General features: G+C 52.6%; 1 protein-coding gene across 1 annotated transcript in view; it reads left to right on the forward strand.

Moving 5' to 3' along the window:
- LOC134053249 (microtubule-associated protein tau-like) overlaps positions 1 to 12,603 on the forward strand; it is a 39,854-nt gene that overhangs the window by 13,726 nt on the left and 13,525 nt on the right. Inside the window, exons 2-6 of the mRNA XM_062508144.1 lie at positions 3,969 to 4,057; positions 5,329 to 5,415; positions 6,426 to 6,512; positions 7,986 to 8,051; positions 10,268 to 11,149. Of these exons, the coding sequence (XP_062364128.1) occupies positions 4,012 to 4,057; positions 5,329 to 5,415; positions 6,426 to 6,512; positions 7,986 to 8,051; positions 10,268 to 11,149 (1,168 nt within the window). The 5' untranslated portion in view covers positions 3,969 to 4,011. The remainder of the gene's footprint in view (positions 1 to 3,968; positions 4,058 to 5,328; positions 5,416 to 6,425; positions 6,513 to 7,985; positions 8,052 to 10,267; positions 11,150 to 12,603) is intronic.

A 12,603-nucleotide genomic window follows, 5' to 3' on the forward strand; every position in this document is an offset into this window, starting at 1 on the left:
GAGACAGTAGCCAGGAGCTCTGCTTGGCCACTCTGGGAGTTACCTGGGTGAAGGCTCGGGTCTTTGGTGAGTCTTTGGTGGGTATTTTGTGGAGCTGCTAGGTGGTGAGCACTGGTGAGTCCCAGAGTGCAAATCCAGCCAGCACCTCCCAAGGTGTTGCCCTCTCCTGCTGCTTAAATGTCCCTTTTCCTGTATTTCCTTACCCCTGGCATGTTCCTTTTCCTGTATTTCCTTACCCCTGGCATGTTCCTTTTCCTGTATTTCCTTGCCCGTGTGCACCAGGAGCCCTGACTGGCAGTGCTGCCAAGTCTGGGTTTATTCTGGTCTTGGGGTGTGCTGTGTGTAAATCAAGCCTCTGGTGCCAGCCTTGTGACCCCAGAGCCACTGTGGGATCATCCCTGCCATGGCAGGGGTGGCACTGGGTGGGCTTTGAGACCCCTTCCAACCCAAGCTATTCCAAGATTCTGTGATCCTTGGAAGCATTCAAGGCCAGGTTGGATGGAGCTCTGAGCCTCCTGTTCCAGTGGAAGGTGTCCCTGTCCACAGCAGGGGCTTGGCAGGAGCTGGCTGGGCTCTCCCCAGTTAAACTCTGCTCCTGGGCAGACTGGGTGGTGCTGGGGCTCCAGGGCTGCAAACACCACTGGTGCTTTTCCTGAAATTGGGTTTTTCCTCCTGCTCCTGCAATGAAACCTTTGCCTCCCACGTGCCTGGGTGCAGAGCTCCAGGTGACTCCTCCAAGGCCTCTCCTCCAGCCAGGCAGGCTTCAGGTCTGGAAAATGCCAGATTTGGAGGAGCTGTTAATTATGGGATAGGCTGTTGCTTTTTAGCTAGTGTCCCTGGTTAAGGAGAATAGTTCTGCTGGGAATGGATAAGGTTCTTTGGAGGGTTTGTGCTTTATCTGCCAGGCAGAGGTGCTGTTCAAGTTTATCTTTGTGCAGCTTTCTTTGCTCTAATTATTCATCACTGAACCGTTGCTTCAAGGCGGGGCTGGTTTTACTCTTCTAAGAATACTTTAGAATATATTTTTCCCCTTGATGTTATGTTTTTCCCTAAGAGGGATTTCCCCTTCCCCCACTCAAAAGGAAAAACAAAGAGGATTATCATTATGGACTTATTTCACAAATTTCAGTCCATCTTTGAGAATTTGAATATAGAATATGTTGTTTTAACGAGATTTAAATTCTGTTTGGTCGTACGAATTCATTACCTGAGTGAAAACCCAAAGCTGAGGCTTTCCCTCCCTCCCCACCCTTGGCTGGTGCCAGCTGAGGTGGTTCTGGTCCCACCACAGATGCTGCTGTCTGTGGCTCAGGCACAGGGGGCTGTGCAGGAGCAGCAGAGGACATCGTGCTTCACCTGCTGGGACATGCTCCTGCTCTCCAGAGCAATCCAACCTGGCCCCCATCCCTGTGCCCAAAGGAACTCGGGGCTCTCCTGAGCTGCAGCTGGGTTTGGGGTGCTCCCAGAGTCCCCCTGAGCATTTCACCGATGGACCTCTGTGGCTCTCGTGCTTTTCCCCTGTGACAGAAGGGCAGCTCTTCTCTTGTCTCTGAAAAATTCATGTCTGCATCCTCCTGAGCCCCCCTGAGCTGCACCGTGCCGTGCTGGGAGTGGGGCTGGTACAGGGGGAACAGCATCCCCAGCTCCTCTGCACAGCCCTGGCTGTTCCTTTGTGCTGGAGAGCCCTGGCTGCTCAGGACCAGCAGGGACCACCAGCCCTGGCTGCTCAGGACCAGCAGGGACCACCAGCTCTGGCTGCTCAGGGTGAGCAGGGACCACCAGCCCTGGCTGCTCAGGACCAGCAGGGACCACCAGCCCTGGCTGCTCAGGATGAGCAGGGACCACCAGCCCTGGCTGCTCAGGACCAGCAGGGACCACCAGCCCTGGCTGCTCAGGGTGAGCAGGGACCACCAGCCCTGGCTGCTCAGGACCAGCAGGGACCACCAGCCCTGGCTGCTCAGGATGAGCAGGGACCACCAGCCCTGGCTGCTCAGGGTGAGCAGGGACCACCAGCCCTGGCTGCTCAGGATGAGCAGGGACCACCAGCCCTGGCTGCTCAGGACCAGCAGGGACCACCAGCCCTGGTTGCTCAGGACCAGCAGGGACCACCAGCCCTGGCTGCAGCAGTTCCCTGCCTTTGCTGAATCACGGCGCTGCTGCAGCACAGCCCTGCATGCCCAGGAGTGAAGCCCTTCCCCAGGGGGGATGCTGGCCACGGGGCCAGTGGGTAAACCTTTGACAAGAAGTCCCCTCTGGGTGATAAAAAGGACTAAATGTGGGGAGACACTTGACTGCTCTTCTCCGAAAAACATGTGGGAGGAAGAGAGGAGAGGAGGCAGAGTAAGGAAACAATGCAATGTGTAAATGCAGCACAGCAGATTTGCGAGTGTTTTGCCCTGGATGTGTAGTTGGGAAGCAAAGGTGTCACTTTGGGAGGTGTGAAGTGAGCACAGTGAGGCTGGGAGGGGATCAGCTGCTGCTGCCATCCACATTTTCCTGCCAAGGACAGTGCAGAGCTTTGGGAAAGCTGCTGTCCCCAGCCCCACGGGTGTGTTTGGGGCAGAGAAGTCCCTGCTGTGTACTGCACACACACAAACACACCAGAACAGCACATTTCTGTGTCATTTTACGCTCATGTTTGTGCCCAGGTTGCTTTTGTGACCCCTGCACTAGGTTAACACTATATTTTAGTATTTCAGTGCTGTAAACATCAGCCAGATGAGGCCTGGATAGAATCAATATGATCCTTTGAGCACTGGGAGGAGGGCAGCCATATGTCCAAATAATTAGGGCCCACCAATTAGAGCAAAAATTAGATACTTAATTATTTCCTATTTTTATACCTCCATTTTTATGGGTGATTTCATTCCAGTGTAAATTCTTGAGCTTCCTTGGTTCTCCAGTCTTGTCAAATGGCTTTGTAGCTGTCTAAGGCAGTAATTAAATTGCAGAGTCATCTTGCTAAGGCTTAAAAAAAGCTGGGTGAGAGATCTGGTTACTGGCCCTGGAGTTTCTCTTGTGTGGTTCCATACATCCAGTTAATTTATTGCCAGCAGACAAAAACCACAGGTTTCCTCCTTGCTGTTGGTAACCTGAGCTCCTCTGCTGGATGCATCCGCCCCTGATGGTCACAGCAAATGTGTGATCACACTAATAGCTGATTATTAATCACTGCCAATGGCTGTAATTATATCAGCTCTTAGGAGGCAGGCTGAAAGCACAGTCTGTCCATCCAGCACAGAGCAGGGCCCTGCACTCTCTCTGCTTGGAGACTTCATTTCCTTCTGCAGATCGATGCAGTTTAGAAAAGTGACAAACGTGAGCTTTGGCACCCTTCTGCTTCCAGCCCAGACCTGTTTGCTTTGCTCTGCCCCGTGCTGGGGCTTTCTGAGCCCTGCAGGAAGGGTTTGGGAATAAAGCAGGGGTGGTGCTGTCCCCTCACAGCCACAACTGAGTTGAGACCCTCTTCTCTAAGAGTCCAAAATCCAGCTCTGGGTAGTCCTGGTTTGCCCCCATGTCACTTTTGGGTGGCTTTTAAGATGATGAGTGTCTTGTGGTAGCTGTGTATCCCTGCTGGGTGTATCCACAGGGATGGAAGGATCCCTTCCCACAGCAGCATCAACCTCACCAGCAAATGCATCTCTTGGAGGACTGGTTAAACTGGGAACTGCAGAGTTTGGAGCTTTCACCAGGAGTCAGTCAGCACTTAGCCTGCTGCTCACAGGGATCTCCTGGGGCAAAACTGTGTCAGGGCACTGACCTGGGTGCTCTAGGGTGGTCATTTTGCTTGGGACATCTTTAATACCTGTCGAATTTGAATGCAGCTCCAGGAGCTGCCTCCGTGTTTGTTGTGAGGGATGCAGTGGCTGGCACATGCTTTTGCTTGTGCAGGAATGATCAGACCTTCCCTTTGCTCCCGTTGTGTCAGGTTTTGCCTAATGGGTGTTAGTTTTTACTCTCCTTTTCAGGTACCTTTGCTGAGAGGTGGCAGAGCAGCCTCACAACAGCGCCATGATGGAGGATCACGCACCTGGCCAGGAAAAACACTTCTCCTCAGGTGAGCATGTCCAGGAGGTGGTGAAGGACGTGCCGGCACTGCTGAGCTAAGCAGGGAGAGGGAGAACAGCGTGGTGGTGCGAGGGGTCCTTGGGCACAGCCTTCCCTGCGTGTGGAAGGACACTGAGGGTCAGCTGGCTGCAGCCAGGGCACAAAGTGCTCCAGCATTCCCAGCTGTAGGAAAAGCTGTTCATGGGTCTCATTGTCCAGCACAAGCAGAGTAACCCCTGGTACCCAGCCTAGGGGTATCCCACTGCTGCAGCTTTGCAAGTGTGTGTTTGTGTTCACTCCTCAGTTTGCTATGAAAATACAGCACTGTTTTTATGTGGGGTCACAGCTCAAGGATGCTGCTTGCTGCCTGCTTTCCTCACCTGCACAGGGACCTGGGGACAGCTGAACAGAGAGCTCTGGGAGTGGGGGCCATGCTAGAGTCTTCTTCACCGTATTTCAGACCTGCATTTCTCCAGAAGCTTTTCCTTTCTCATCCCACCATGCTCCACAACTGAGCTTGGAAACCCACACAGCACCAGCAAACCTGGTGGGACTCATTCCCAGCTATGCTCCACATAGACATCATCTTAATTTCCTTTTCTTGAGGTGCTTTGGACACCTCTTACAGCAGATAAATGGATGGGCTCTGTCCTGGAGGGAATCCACAACATCCATTCATCCCGGGCTCTGCAGAGCACTGCAGCCTGGTGGCTCCTCTCAGCTTTTCACTCATCTCAGGTTCCCAGGGATTTTGCTTCTTCTTTTCCACATCACTTTTTCCAGCTCTCATTATTTGATTTGCCCACACCCTTGCTGAGAAGAGACTTGTGCCTCTTGCCCTGCTCTTCCAGAAGACTTTTGCCACCGTTTCTTGGCACAGAATGTTGTTGTGCACCAGCCCCATTACAAACACGGGCTGGTTTGCAGTCCTGGGAGTGCTCAGCCTGCTCTGGGAGGGAGAGGACAACAGTGACTCAGAAGCTGCACATCTTTCCTCCTTACCTTGCTGAGATCTCCTTGCCTGCTTGTGCCATGCTTTGCTGTTTCTGCCTGTCCAGTTCACTGGGCTTTTCTTTTGCTGATGGTTTCAGTTTGTTCCTTTTGGTGGTGACACTGGTGCTTTTGGTTGGCATTTTCACGCTTTGCTTGCTTTTAGTTCAGGTGGTTTTTAGTCTCCGGCTGCAGCTTCTCGCTGCTGTGGATCTGGGCAATCAGAGCTGGCAACCCCCAGGCCCCAGTTCATAGCCAAGGCTTTGCTCTAAGTGTTTGAATGTTTTCCAGGCTATCCCCTTCAGATACCAGTCGATGATGGATTGGATGAGCCTGTTTCTGAAACATCTGACGCTAAGAGCACCCCAACTACGGAAGGTGGGAGCTCTTTGACTTTCTGCTTTGGAACCATGATGGATGGGGTCGTGGTAAACCTCCCCAGACTCCCCGTGCCGTGTCCTGGTGGGGTTTCTCAGGAGGAGAAATCTCTTTGTTGGTCTCATCACCAGTAGTGTTTGCTGTGCTGCAGAATGAGATAAATGAGATAATGAGCTTTAAAGGTGCAGAGTGGGCTGGAAGGTGAGAAAGGTGAATTGTATACTTCAGGAAATTGCTTGTGGTTTGTTTCCTGCAGACTTTACAGGGACCCTGCAAGGTCCTGTGTTGTGGGACCTGAATGCCTTGTAGGTAGAAAGACTCTAATTCCAGAGTGGTCTACAGACTTGTTCACTATTGTAATTACCTTCACTTTTTGTGTTCCTCTGGCTGCTTTAATCCCAAGTCTCTGCCTTTGGAGACTTGAGGTTGAGGCTTTAGCTTGCAAAATTGTTCAGAAAGGAAGGAAGGGTAGGCAGAGATGCTGAGCAGTGACAGCCCTGTCCCACTGGAGGTGTGGGCTGAGTGATTGTCAGGAAAGTGCCTCAAGAAATCAGGACATAAAACCTATCTGGTGCAGGAGGGGATATTATCCTGCTTTCCAGTTGGGTTGGGACCATCAGGATGAGCAGACACCCCTGTGGCAGGGGGAGCCAGGTGTCTGTTTGTTCCAGGAGAGCTGTTCTGTCCTGCTCCAGACATGCCTCCATGCAGGATTGCTGTGCCTGTACATCAGGCACCAGGGGCTGCTTTTAGTGGTGGCTTTTTGGACAAAAGGCAAAGCCTTCAGAAGCATAGGGAGCACGTTGTGGCACGTTGTGTGGCAGGGGGCAGCTCATGGTGTCCCTGTGGTTCTGGCTTTGCTGTGTCATGCTTAGCTGTTCCCTCACCCAGCTCCACTGGCTCACGGGAGGGAGCTGAGTTCTTCTCTGAGCAGAGAGTTCTTCAGGCACATCCTGGCCTCAGAGGGCTTTGCCTCCCAGCAGCTGTGTGAAAGCTGTGTTGTTTTTCAGATGCCACAGCACCTTTAGTGGAGGAAGGAGACCACGAGGATCAGGGTGGTGTGGAACAGCACGGGGAGATCCCAGAAGGAACCACAGGTGAGGGAGACCAAGGTGCAGCTTCATCTCTTGCTGCAGACAGAGCAGAGAGCTGGACTGGTCGGTGCTGTGAGACAACACCACGAAACCTCTCCCAGGGACCCTGCTCCCAATCCTGCTTCCTTCTTCTCCAAATCATTCCTCACTTAGAGCTGTCCTCTTGCCTTCCCTTCCCTGTGCTGGGGGAAACTTGCAGCCTTTTCTTCTCTCTCTGCTCCACATCTGACAATCCTTCTGTCTGGTGTCTCTGTGGTGGCTTTGGCTCCCACCTCCAGGCTCCTACCTGCAGATCTGGGTGTTCCTGCCCCTTGCTGCTGCTCTCCCTGAGTGCCGGTCCTGCAGCACTTGGGTCTGCCCAGCCCTCGAGGGTGTCTTTGGAGTGGCAGGTGAAAACCAGGCCACTGCAGCAGTGCTTTTAAGGATAATGCAGAGGAAGTGAAGTGACTAATTCAGCCTGAATGCCCTGTGGGCTATCACTGCACCTGGGCCTGGTTTTCCAGGGAAGGATGGAGCCTTCCAGAGCAGAGCAGTGACTGTGGTGGTGCTGTGTGTGGGAGGGCAGGTCTGTGTGCAGAAAATGATGATGTGTCCCCTGTGCCATAGCCAGTGGCTTTCCCTGGAAGCGTCAGGCAGGACCTGAGAAAAGCAGTGGGTAGAAAAGGGCTTCTGCCAGTGCCAAACACTGAAAGAAACTCACAGCAGTGAAATTTCTGTGCTGCATCCATCCAGAGTTGCTGGTGGAGCCCTGGACTGGAACATGGAGGCTCTGGTGCAAGATCTGGCTGTCCCAGGGAGCCAGTGTATCCTGAACTGCTTGGACAAAAAATGGGGAAACAGAAGAAGTCCTAGTTTGACTGGAGACCTGTGGCATACAAATATAATTGTTTAAGCTAGTTTGAAAGTAGTCATAGGACTGAAGAAATGCTGATGGAGACAAACCATCATCACTGTGAAGAAAACCATGCTCCTCTGATGTACCAGTAGTCCTGAAGTTCAGGATCTCTCTAGATTTTTATCAGGCTTGGAATTACTGGTCACACAGCCTTGGCAGGGTTCACAGGTTGGTCACAGAAACCAAGAAGGTGAGCTCATGTAAGAGACATTCATGGAGTGCCCCTGGCCAGGTAAAGGCCAGGTGAGGGTAGAAGATGGATAAAAATCCACACGTTTCCTTGCTCCTTAACAGCCTGTTTTCTGCCTGGAAGAGCTTGTACTAGCCTGCCATTTAGGATATGGAAGTTGGTGAAACACTCCTCTGGTCTGTACAGCACAGGCTGAACAGCTCTACCCAGATCCATCATCAGTGTGGGGAGATTCCCCCTCTGACACTGCCCTGCTCTTGGTACAGCAGAGATCCTGCCCCTTCTGTTGGGCAGCCTCAGCAGGGAGGTACATTCATTCTCCAGGCATATGCTTAAAACTAACTCTTATTTTGATCATGTTTTTCCCCTTCTTTCTCTGACCTGGGAGCAGCTGAAGAGGCGGGCGTAGGAGCCACTCCCAACCTGGAGGACCACGCTGCAGGAGATGCCACTCAAGGTGGGTGAATCCTCTGTCACTGGGACCAGTTGTTGCTGCCCACGTGTGCACCTGGCTGGTGGTGGCTTGGGGATTTTGTTGTGTGAGGAAATGCTCTACCCTGCACAGCAGTTGTGCAGTTCTCCCTGCTCCTGGCAGATGAGGGCCATACACACCTGGAATGGTCCAAACTCCTCATTTCAGGGAGATGCAGCTTCTCATGTACCAGATTTCCCTCTCAGATGGCCAAAGTCATGGTGCTTGTTTGTCCAGCTGCAAAAGAAGGACATTCTCCAGGCTGAAAAAGCTGATGGACAGAGCTGGGATGTGCTGTGGCCAGAGGAACTGCTCAAATTGAACAGAGGCAGTGCAGGCCCAAACTGTTGAATTACTGTGTCTTTCTGATGTAAAACAGGACTCAAACCTACTCACTCATACCCTGACTGCAACATTAAGGGATTTTTCTCCTCATCCCAGTCTTGGGGAACGTGACTGACAAAGCCAGACACAGTGGACAGTGAGTGTTCTCACAGCATTAGATGGGCTGAAAATTATCCAGGGACCCTTTGGCTGCCTGGAAAGCTTCTCTTGACTCTCCTCAGTTCAGACTTGATGGAAAATTGGTTTTCCCAAAGCCCCCACTGCTGGCTTAGTTCCATGGGGCAGACTTAGGGGTTGAGACTCACTGTGATGTTTCTGTCCTGCCTGCACTGCACACATTTAGTGTGCTGTTCAAAATCTCAGTGAAAAGCCATTTTGTGAAGCAGTTTCCTGTGCAGCAAATATAATAAATCTCTCCAGCTGGGCAGTGCCTTTCCTCATCATGACTCCATTAGTGCATTTAGACATCCATGTCTTTAACAGAAGTAAATGGGTTTTGCCTTCTCAGCTCAGGGCAGAATTCAGGTTGTTGTTGCTTTCCACACACAGATGAGCACAATTCTGTGCACTCTGCTTCCTGCAATTCGAATAAACCCTTTACTTGCTTGGCCAGTGGTTTTTGGACTGTCGGCTCTTCTATATATGAAATAGTGGCAACACTGTAAAAAAGAAATCAGGATGGTTAGTGGAGGGGGTTAAAGTTCTCTCTTCTCTCTGCCCTGGTTTTAGTGCTGTTTCTTACCAGATTTTTACTAAGCCCTTTCTGCCTTGTCCTGGGATCTTCTGTGATATTCTCTTAAAATGGGGAGGACACTGATAAGAGACCATGTTGATCTTGACTTCATATTTTCTTGTTTTATTCTTCTTTGTTAATCTGCCAAAGCCACAGTTGTGATCTCAGGGTTCTGATTTAGGTCCTTTACCTGAACAGTGCTCAAAGACTCCTTGAAGCTGAACCAGTTCATAGCACAAAAGGCACATTCTTACTGGGCTTGCTGGCTCTAAAGCAATGTACCACATCCAGGTGAATTCTCCATTGCTCAGGGCATCTTTCCTTCAGCTGAAGGGATTTCCAACAGAAAAGCTTCAGCTCAATTAGATCTGGCTTCATGCAGCACTTGTTGGGTGGAATTGTAAAGGTCTGTGTCATGCACAGAACAGTGATGGAACAGAATCCCCTCTTTTACACACACATGCCCAAAAAGAAAAGAGAAGCAGACATATCTTTTTCTCTGTGGCCTCAGGTTCTGGGGTTCAAATGTCACTCAGCCCAAATGATGGCAGGGTGGCAGCACTGGAGCTCTAAGGAGAATGGCCACGTTCCTTCCCACAGTCCTTTCCCTGCTCTGGCATGGCATGGGAGTGCTGATCCCGAGCTCCTGGGCAGTGGGAATGATCACAGAGCAAAGCAGAGGTACTCTGAGCTCTGAAGCCAGTGCTGTGTGTGCCTGAACATCTCCTGAGGTGGGGGGAAGGCCAGCAAGGGTTCTGTGAGGTCAGGAAGGAGGACAGCACTGACAGCAAAATGATGGTCCAATGGTGGTATTAGGGAAAAGGGGAATGTTCTTGGCTTCTGGAAACCTCTACAGCTAAACCAGCTCATGGAGTGCAGGGTGAACCCAGCCCAGGCAGGAATTTGTTGTCCCACGTGCTGTGGCTTTCTCTGTTCCTGATTCCCATGGGGAACAGAATTTCTTCAAAAGCCACTGTAGGAATGAGCTCTCTGCTCAGTGGGGCGGGGTGGGACTTGCTTTTACCTCTGGATTGCCAGTAGAAATCCTGAATCTCTCACGTTACCTGATGTTTGACATGCCTGTGCTAATTTCTTGCCCATGCTTCACACCCCACGTCTTCAACTCCAGGCGAGCCGAGCTGTCCAAAGCTCCAGCCTGGCCCTGAGGAGCGTGTGGCAGAGGCAGTGAAAGGTGCCAGCCAGCCCCCAGGGCAGGGACTGGGGCTCCAGCAGCCACCTCTGTCCCGGGAAACGAAGGCTCCGGCAGCAGCTCCCACCAGAATCGAGGTCACCATCCCAATCCCCCTGGACATGTACCAAGGCTCCGGAGCACCCGAAGGCAGCAGTGAGTTGTGGGATCAGGGAGGCAGAGAAGGCGCCGCTGTGGAGCCAGAGCTGGGCATGGAGGGCCTGGCAGGAGCAGGTGGCACAGGTGACCATAAAGAGGGACCATCTCCTTTGTGTGCCAGAGCCACGGTAAAGGAAGATTCCTTTGGACGGGAGAGAGATGAGGATCGGGATATTGATGAAACTTCTGAACAGGGTTTGCCTTCCCTTGGGGATCAGCGTGCTTCTCTGGGACCTGCAAAGGGCTCGTGTCCAGCAGCTGCCCCGGAGACTCGTGAAGAATATGATGGAGAAAACAAGTCCAAAGTTGTCCTCAGAGACAGCCCAGGAGAGGCACTTCTGGCTGAAGCCGAGTCCCACAAAGCAGGAGAGGACCAAGAGAAGCCACAGCTGCTGGAGGGAGAAGGAGGTCCAGACCTCACTCTGCCAGAGCCTTCTGAAAATGTCTCCCAAAAAGAGGCTGAGCCCAAGGAGGGAGAAGATTCTGGGCCAGTGCTAGAAAGAGCCCAAGTCCCTGCTGAGGCAGAGCACGGTGGGAAGGACAAAGATGCTCCTTTGGAAGAGGCTGTGCCGGATGCCAGGGGCCACCGGCCGCCCAGGAGGAAGCCCAGTGGCCCGGTGGCTGCAGACAAGGCCACTCGTGTCCCTCTGCTCAAAGGTGTGTGCTCCAGCTGCTCCCGACCAGGCTGCCTGGCCCAGCCCTGCAGCTTGCTGCCACCTGGGCTGCTGCTGCTTGGAAATGGCCTGGAGCTGTGCTGTGACTGATCTGCAGCGCTGCTGCTCCCTCCCTGCCCCTCCCTCTTTATTTATTTAATCCTGGGTTGGATTGCCAGGCCCTTGTGCTGCGATTCTGTCCCTTGCATGGTGCTGGCGTGTCCCTAATCATGCTTTTTTTCACCTGTTTTTGTTTTGATTTCCTTGGATCTGTCGGGTGGGTGCCTTAGCTCCCACCTGGCCCTTCCCAGAGAAGATGAGGACTGGATGGACGTGGCCCTGGCACGGTGCAGTGGGGCTCACCTGGCGTGTGCAGCTTGTTCCAGCAGGACACGTGCCATCTGGTTTGCATGTCTGATCCAATAACTCTTGGAATTGGCTTTCCCAAAGATGAGGGAGGAGGAAAAAGGCAAGGATGGCAGGTCTAACCGTGGAAAACCCCCACAGTGATCCCATTTCTTGTACTTTCCCCTTAAATATCCACTACTGGCTGCTTCTGGAAGCACAGTCTGCAGCCAGCAGGGCCTTTTCCCACTGCCAGGCATGTCCATCGCTCTTCCCAAGCATCCTGCTGCCATCCCAGCTCTGGATAGGGTGTCTCTGGGTGTGCCAGCCCAGCACTGGCTTTGGGGGTTCAGCAGGAGCTGCCTGTCTGTCTGGAGGCATTTAAACAGTGTGTGGGGCTGGGCTGGACTGGGAGGGCAGCCTTGGGTGAAGGTTTGAGGTCACCACTAAATGCAGGAGCATCCCCCTTAGACCTTTCCTTTCTCTTCTCCACCTCTCCTGGGGTGGGGAATGTGCCAAGGCCCGGCTCAGTGGCTGAGGGCAGGGGATGCTGTGAGCTGTGATCACAAGCCAGGGCAGCAGGACACGTGCTGCTGTCTCACCGTGTTGTACCCCAGCTCTGGGTCTCCAGAGCATGTCCTGGGGGAAGCTCTGCCTTCTCTCCCAGTTCCACGTTCCAGAGGCTGGCTTGGCTGCTCCCATTAGCCCGGGAATGCTGCTGGGTTTGAGGCTCTTTACCGTGTGGGGCTCACCAAGAAATTGTTGATGGAGCTTTTTGCACTGCAGCTAAAGCTCGTAACACATTTCTGGTTGTTCCCTGGGGATCAGCAGTGGGAAGCTTCACTCGTGTGCTGCAGGGCACTGGCATGGCTTGCACTGGAGCCTAGAACCACGGCAGGGTGGGGATGCACTGCCCAGAGCCAGCCAGCTTCTGATTCAGTAGAAGTTTAATTATTTAATGGTCTTTGCCTTCAGAGACAGAGATAGTTGGTGTCTGTTTGGCTCCAGCCTTGCAGCAGTGTGCAGTTCATCTGCATTTGGGAGGGGTGGTGCATCCAGCAGCTCTGGGATGGGTCAGTGCTGCATTAACAGTATTGTCCATGCCATCAGGAA

Source organism: Cinclus cinclus, chromosome 24 (assembly GCF_963662255.1).
Source record: "Cinclus cinclus chromosome 24, bCinCin1.1, whole genome shotgun sequence".
In the NCBI taxonomy this organism is placed as follows: domain Eukaryota; kingdom Metazoa; phylum Chordata; class Aves; order Passeriformes; family Cinclidae; genus Cinclus; species Cinclus cinclus.